Below are 8,610 nucleotides of genomic sequence, written 5' to 3'. Positions count from 1 at the left end.
CATTAAGTGATTAACACGTGTCCTAAAGCCTGTAAATCAGTGTTTCTTCAAAGTGTGTGTCGCAGCAAGCTGTCGTTGTGTGCGAATTCAGTAGAAGAATTCTACTCTTGGTAGATGCTATAAATACCAGGAAATTGGGAGAATTGAAGGTAATTTGTTCATTTCTATACGTTTGCAAAAATATGCTCAGGAAACGAGAGGTTCTTATAATTTTCGAAAGAGGGAAAAATTGTCAAAGGCAAACAAATTTGCAAATTAGTCAATAAATTTTCAAAATGCAAGTAAAATCACCAATCACTGTGGAGCAAATATAGAAAAAATATTCAAAATTATTGCGGGGAAGTGGGTGGGGCCACTAGCCTAGCATCGCCCACATAAAAAGCGACTTTCCACGAAACAGGATTGATACCTAGTTTTATTACTTCTGAAAAAAAAGTGATTTACAGATAGGCATAACAGAGCACAGCTACAAAAGAATTGTAAAATATGTGAACTTGGGGCGTACTATATTCTAATTGCTAAATTGTTTGAAGGGGAAAAAAATTACACAAAAAAATAATGAATGTTATATGTACACGCAAACAGCAAGATCTTTCTCACGCTATAGAATTTAAAGTAACAATCGTTTGTTTTTGACAGAGTTAAGCGACAAACACATTGTAAACCCATAAGGGGGTCACATATGTATACATCACACACACACATTACTTAGTGATTCTAGACAAACTCTTCCCATATTCCTTCAATGATACCGACGAATTCTGGAAGTATTTGAACAAAATCAACAATTAATGTGATTATTTATGCAAATTTGTGTATGAATAAGCCACGATGTTCATAATTTTACCTTTTTTTTAAAAACAATATTTGTTGACCCAACAGAATTACGAAACGAGCTATGTTAAACCCATTTGTCTGGTATTTTGTGCATCATCCAATCAGTTGTTTTTGTTTTTCCTACATCACATAGCAAATTTTTTTGCTTTTATACAACATTGAGGATGTTTGTGATACAGGTGAAGAGAGAGAAAACATTTTTTTTCGCATCCGCCCCCTTTGCCCCACACAGATGCTTATCCTATGTTCACACAGCAAAAGTTTTCAACCCTCAAGTCAGAAGAGTCTAGGCAGCATTTCAAAAAATTCTGTTTCTTATATCAGACATCACAAAATTGGAATTGTAAAAATTTCAACTTCACCTATCAAAGACACTGTAAAGCTCTAGGTGGTATCACAAAACCTTTTGCTTCTATGCAACATTGCAAATGTTTGACTTTTCTGTTATATCACCTGTTTTTACTTCCACTATGCTTAAATACAGCATAGGTTTTTGACCCATAAGACATCACTGGACTAGATGGCATCTCAAAAATTTTTGCTGAAACACAACCACAGTTTAGGTGGCGTTGCAAAAGCTTTTTCTTCCATGCGACATAGCAAATATTTCTGCCATGTTTACATATAGCATAAGTTTTCAACCCATAAGACATCAGAGGTCTAGAGAAGATGACATAGTAAAAATTTCCACTCCCCCCCCAATCAGACATCACAAAAATCCAGATGTGGCTTCGCAAAAGCTTTTACTTCCATGTGACATCACAAATGTTTTTGATTCTTCAGTTACATCATGGATGTTTTTGCTCCTACTACGTTTATATAGCAAGATTTTGCCCCATACCACAGAAATCCAGGTGGCATCGATAAATATCCCACTTCTCCTATCAGATGCAACAGACATAATGGTGGCATAAAACTTTCGGCTTTTGTTATTAGACACAAGTCTAGATGGCATACCAAAAATTTCCGCTGCCCCTATCCAACATCACAGAAAGGAGTCTAGGTGACATCGCAAATATCTTTACTTCTATATTGCATTGCAAATGTTTTTGCTTTTGCCATGTTTTACATGATAAAAGGTTTTTTTCTTCGCCTGTAAAAGTGTGCCGCAGCATATGTTCTCTCTTTTTTTGTGTCACATCACAGATGTTTCTGCTGCTTCTATGATACACTGAATTTTTCCTCCCCTTTCACATCACATCAGTTTAGGTTCCTTGAAGCGAAATGAAATTATTCCAACTACACGAGTACCTAACACAAACGACCACCTATAACCAAAATGCAAAAGGGACTATTCGGTTATGAATCGCCGTAACATCTCTCAAAACATCTGAACATATTGTACTTCTAAATATACACAAACAACATTCAGAAGATATTTACAGCAGCAAAAAATAAGCTAGATACATATATAACTCTCTTGCCACAGCAAAGCTGGTCAACTCGGGCGAACGATCATCTCTCACCCGGTCAAAGCGAAATATATGCAACTCTCAATAACTACATTTATGAATACATATATACACACACACATTTTCTTGATCACAAATATTCACAGTATAAAGAGGCATCAGACACTGAAGTGCGATAACATATAACAAGAACGTAGGTACATATAAGCTAAGATACAGCATGAAATCTACGAATAATATTAAACACATCCATTTACAAGTTGTGGAGGGGAAAAAATGATTAGATGAGGCCGAACAAAGCGATACAAAGAACAGTAAGTCAATTAACGAACAAATATGCATCACGATACTCCAATCACAATGAAAAGCGATGCAAGAAATATTTCACACAAGTTAACTTACCCGCTTTACATTCTCGCTACAGTTAGGAATCAGTTCTGCATTTTTAAAATTTTCGCCAATTATTAACAAAAATTTCTAACCGTTACACAACAAGAATTCCAATCTTATTCTGGCACACACATATAATTAAATCTTCACTTTCTATGTTGAATTCAATTTCCCGCCAACATAATCTAGCACAAAAATCACTGCGATTCGTTTGACGTGAAGTATACAAATCGCAAACATTCTTGTATAGACACAGAAATAAAAATAAAAGATGTACAAAAAATTATCAACTGTGACGAGAATCGTCTGATTTCCAAACAAAATGGATATATATTTCAAGTATACAGATGTTAATGTTGAATTACAATTATGGCCAATCGGCAGTGATACGACCGTCCCGATAGTAAACCAGAATCAATAAAATGGTATGCGAATTAAGGCAAAAGACAAAACTCAAAACATTACAGTTTTGATACAATAAAAACGAGAGACAGACACAGGTAGGTACAACAAATGCAGGATACCAAGTTTGGGAATCGACGAAAGAAATAGTCCCCCGCTTTCTGTCTTGTTCCACAACAACCAACATATATATATACAAAATATACACAATGTTCGCTAATTTTTATGACAGAAATGGTAAATATATATACGATAAAGTGCAAAAAAAAAAAAAATTTATCCACTTACACAGATGAAACGTCTATCAAAATATAAATTTTTTTTGGTCTTTTCAGATTGACGTAACAATAAACAGCGAAAGAAAATTCAAGATACAAGGTGGCTAAAAAAATGTCCAGTCGCCTTGTGGTGTCAACATACCACTGGACCTCAAAACGATCCTCATCAAATGTTGCTAATATGCTCAGTCACAAAAATAAAGAGGCAGTGAAAAACGGGAGCTCTTCTGTGCAAAGAGTCCATGGATACCAACCAGAATTCTGCCTCGGATCTCCTCCCTCCAGGTGTTTGTTCGGGGATGATGTTTCCCGACCAAATTAAAGTGTGTCATCCCTGGCCACAACAGGCAAAAGCTGAACTTTGTACAGACAAATTTAAAAGTGATTTAACTGCAGAGAGACTGGAACAATGCTGGCTGTTCGGTGAATTTCGTCCTTCCTTGCCAAAATAGAAATTTTCGAAGTCAGAATGCGATAATCGTTTAACAGCAAAAATTTACTTTTTTGCACGTTATATCATTTTGGGAGGGAACAGAAGACATGTTCCAGTTAGATTCTTTTGGGATAATTTACATAGAATAATAGGGATTTAAATAGAAATACAAGATATTTGACGGCTATGAACAAGGCATGAACCTGAAAGTTTAATACACCCTTATGATAATCAATGATAGCTATTATTTCAGTTCAGGTTACACACTATCCAAGCGCTACAACTTGCAGTTTGGTTCGGTCAGTTCGTACTCACTAAGCAGTTCGAAGGAGTGCGATGCACACCGAAACAAAAGGAATCTGCCATGTCACCAGGGATACTATAAATCAACCTCGGCTGGGAGAAGCTGTCATACACTTTCATTTAGATAAGGAGACAACTGTCCTGATGCATGTCCTATTAAATAATAAAGAACACCTCTATTTGAGGGGGGGAAGTCTGGTACCATAGATGTTCCTCATTGATAGGTTCACTGCACAGAAAACCCACAGGCTACCAATAATTAATTTGATTTGGAGCAGCTATGTCATTATTCAAAACTAGAGCCAACTCTTCTATTTCCTATGCATCACCTTCGTGGTACTACAGAACGTACTAGCCACATGTAACCAAACCAAGGATACAACGAAACAACTCTGCTAGGAGACACTAGATCATCCAACTCTTTTTTTTTTTTTTTTTTTTTGGACACCACCTTCGTAAAAATAAGAGCCAGCCATATATAACCAAAGATACCATGAAGCAACTTGGCTAGGAGAGATTGCATCATCCCTGAATCTTGAGCCAACTCTTCCTGGACATTACCTTTGTTGGAATACAAGAGGAAAAATGTCATGAACTCAGCTGGGAAGCATTGCATCGTCATCCCTGAATGTTAAGCCAACAGATTATCAGCTCTTCCATTTCTTAAACATCACCTTCATATTTACTGGAATACTGGAGAAAACCACAAAACAAATACCCAGGGGATACCACATATCAACCCCCAAAGCAGAATGTTTTGCATTGTTCTGCAACAAGCCCTCTGCCGACTGAAAAAATGTTATGCAGTAGAAATTCTCATAATATAGTGTAGCGTTTTCATTTTTCTTAAAATTCTTCCAGATAGATCTGTAGTAGCCCTGATTGTTCTTTGACGTACGTCGCAAATTTCTGCTTTGGGACATATCAACTTGGCTGGGAAACCTTGTCATCCCCAAACCTTAACCAACAGATTGTCCACTCTTCCTGGATATCACCTCAAGGAAAGTTCCCAAATGAGACAAATTTGTGGCAAGGATCCATGGACTTCTTTGCGCTCAAGACTTGCAGTGTTTATAGCTACATATAAAACAGAAGGTGCTAGACTGCAATTGGAGACTCGAGAACCAACAACACACAGCGTTTCTCAAGACCGAAATGTCAAGAACATTTTTGGTTACTTTATATCATATGCAATATACACTTTTTTGCCTTTTTACATATTTACTTACACAGACAATAAGTTTTTCGCAGAATAAGCGACAGTCCCATCGAAAAAAGATAAATTTGATTAATGCCCTCGAAATTTCAAAGACAAAAACAGATTGTTAATTACTATTTAAAAAACAAAATTTGCCTCACAAATATGAGTTGATCGATCATTCCTCTGAACTCTTGCGGGAAAAAAACACAAGAACATTTAAACCTATAAAGCAAAAATATTTACAAAAATTGCGCGTCTACAACATATGAACACAACTAGAAACAGGATAGGGGTAGAACTCCCGCTCTGGTCAAAAATGTCGATAAGCCCCAATTATTGTAGTCTATGAGAAATCCACATTAAGCACTTCAACACAGTAGTCCAAATCGTCCAACTGCCACGACTGTAAATGTCTTGATACCCATACTTTGTTTTTATAAATACGCAATGTGCAACGTTGCCACTCAATGAGTATAAATTCCAAGCGGTAATTTACAAACATTTACATAATAATCGACAACCATAATCATTAATATCCAGAGATATTGGAAACAGGTGGAAAATCTCTCGACCACATTCCAATTAGTCCAAGGATATGATATCTGGTGTAGAATTTGCTGATTTCCTGTCCTCTACACCCGTTTTCTCATCACCAGGAGAAGACTGCAAGAGTGAGTATAGGTCGAAATCATCGTCGTTGTTATACAATCGGGGATTCGATATACCAGCGAGCGACAGAGTTGGCTGCTGAGGAGCTGATGACGATGATGCAGCCGACGGTGTCGGAGATGGCGTGGACACATTGTAGTATGGCGGGTTCATGTATGGGATGCTGTAATCTCGCATTGACTGGTTATGGAACCCAATGTTTCGATTCTGCTGTTCGGCGACATCTGGTACGATCGTAGTAGCAGGTGGCATCAGGGTGTGGGGCAACTGAAAAGCAGACTCCGCGGAGGTGCTAGCACCTTCATTGATGCCTGATGTGCTGGGAATGCTTTCATATGATGGGAGTACCGTACCCGATGATGGAGACGGTAACGATATGAATGGTGGAGTGCTCTGCATCTTAGAGCTCGAGTACATCATGGACGAGCTAGTCTCGTTGGATGAAGGCTTGAACATTTTTGATGGTTTCTGGCCAGCCAGAGATGTTGAGGGCCTTGACCAATCATCGTCTTCGACATCGCTGGTTAGATCAACCACTTCGGCTTCTGCCCGTTTCTTCTGCGGTTTGCTCTCGGACTCATGGAAGCTACTGTCCACATCGTGGGTTTCAGTCTCTTGTATGATGGGCGTCCAAGATCCATCCTCATGAAACTGCACTTCAGTACAGCGTGATGGTGCTTTGGCAGATATCTCTGAAAACAGCCCATCGATAGCCAGGGAGCTGAACGTCGCTGCATTGTCACAGACAGGACAGATCCACCTCGGCTTCTTCTCATTCATCTTCAAGAACAGGTTTGCGTCAAAACACTGTAGATGGGTGCATGTCACAGGACGGCACGGAATCTGCATCTTCATCTTCCCGATTGGACACATCAGCGATCCCCTCAGGCTGGTCGTGGCGATCTCAGAATCCGGGCTCTGCTCCAATTTCTCCTTGATCATCCCTCTAGTGTGGTCTGGATTCCTCATCCCTTTAGACCGTAACCTTGACAGCAGAATGGAAGAGTCCAAGCGCCGAACGAGGAAGACAGCAGACACATAGGCCCTGTGACTGAAATCGGACGCCCAAGACACGGTCAGGTTGTTTGAAGTAGTTGCGGACATCCTGCAGAGATGGGTTATGTTGACCGGTCTGCTTGGACGCTTCGGCTCGACTCCGGGACGATTAGTCGGGACTGGATTTGGCAAGCTGCAAGTCCGGCCATTGACCTTAACGCAGATGCTTGGCGGAAAGTTGTCATCCTGCTCGCAGCTGCTCTCCAAGAGACAGAAGCGCAGCTGTATCTGCACAGCGTGCTCGCCAGTGCTGTTTGTGACAGAGCTGTAGACCCTGGAGCTGGTAATGTCTTGGACCTGCTGGGGCGACAAGTGGAACTGAAAGTGACTCTCCTGATACCCACTGTTGCTCGACGGACTGAGACTCGAGGGCTGGAGCAGCACTGCGAGGACATCAAAGAACGGCAGGTCTTTGAACTTGACATCCGGGTGGTAAGGGTACACAGCCGCCCTACTGGTCGAAGGTCCCGGATTGATCATGGACATATTCTTCACTGGAGACGACGAATGATAAGCGGCCATCGATGATCCCGAACCTGCATAATTAACCCCAGAGCCTCCGGGTAGGACGCTGTTGCTGGTGGTGCCGCGACCCATGGAACTCTGTTCCGCGGCGCTCTGACCTTGAACCTGTGGAACGACGGTGCTCTGCCGCTGCTGGAGCGTTTTCGTCGACGACGGCGGCGGTTCCATCATTTGGAACCGTCGCTTGTGCAGCTCCAGTATCTTAATCTGAACCGGCGCCGAACGGAGCTTCAGTAGGTCCAGGGCCCGGGCCTGCAGTTCTTGTTTTTTGCCAGTTTTGTTGCGACCTGCGTAGCCTAACAGGTCCTGCAGCTCCGAGACTCGGAAGCTGTAGATCATGTTTTTGAATTCCTCCGTGCTGGTCATGGCTTCAATTCATTAAGACTTAATTCAAAATGACAGAAAATGAGAAAATCCCTCCTCATTTATTACGAAAAAACGCCAAACGATATGGCAACTTTCATTTCCCTAAACGTACACTAGAACTTTTCTTCATAATTTATACTACGAGTGAGGGACACCCTGTGATCTTTCCGCCCATTTGTGCTCTTCTTCTTCTCCTGAACGACGTTTCAAAAATTATTTAAAATATCAAACGCTCTTTAAAATTGTTTTCTAAAATACCGTTTCGATATTTTATAACTTAGAAATTTTTCTGTATCAATAAAATATTTTATTTTGACAATAATTTGTGTTTTGTGATCTTCGGTTTGAATTCCCTCCTACAGCTTTTTCAAAAACGAATTTGGCAACGACTCAGGTGGAACATGTTCCATTTATTTGCTGATGGTATGTTCCATACGTGTTTTTTTCAGGAATTGGTGAACTCTAATTTTATATAATTTCTTCTATGCGCGGATGAGATTAATTTTCAATTATTCGATTTTTGAGACAAATATTTTCGTGTTCCGTGGCTTAAATTATTCTTGGATGGAAAAAAAAATTAGGTGGAACGTCCTTCTGTTGCCAGATGTAGTAAACTAAGTTTTAAGCATTCTGTTGTGTTCCATGTTTGTTTGTTTTTATTATTATTTTGTGTAATTTAGAAAAAAAATTGAATGAAGAATTGAAATAAATTTTTATTAGACCGATATTACGCTATAA

The 8,610-nt window shown here is 39.8% G+C and overlaps 1 protein-coding gene across 1 annotated transcript; it reads right to left on the bottom strand.

Annotated features, from left to right (window-relative positions):
* Positions 1–397: 397 nt before the first annotated feature.
* Positions 398–8,026, bottom strand: LOC149070934 (E3 SUMO-protein ligase PIAS2-like). The gene has a single exon (XM_089248438.1). It carries the CDS (start codon positions 7,870–7,872, stop codon positions 5,839–5,841), a length of 2,034 nt encoding a protein of 677 aa, XP_089104564.1. The 5' UTR covers positions 7,873–8,026; the 3' UTR covers positions 398–5,838.
* Positions 8,027–8,610: the final 584 nt, after the last annotated feature.

Source organism: Pholcus phalangioides, unplaced genomic scaffold, assembly GCF_987345545.1.
Source record: "Pholcus phalangioides strain wild (caught in Gottingen) unplaced genomic scaffold, Ppha-v1.0 ptg000020l_1, whole genome shotgun sequence".
NCBI classification, from domain to species: Eukaryota; Metazoa; Arthropoda; class Arachnida; order Araneae; family Pholcidae; genus Pholcus; species Pholcus phalangioides.
The sequence above is the reverse complement of the archived record's forward strand: the minus strand, read 5'-3'. Positions and strand labels throughout refer to the sequence as shown.

Bases quoted from the DNA above. Each gene is read 5' to 3' on its own strand.
- LOC149070934 (XM_089248438.1), bottom strand. From the start codon at position 7,872: ATGACCAGCACGGAGGAATTCAAAAACATGATCTACAGCTTCCGAGTC.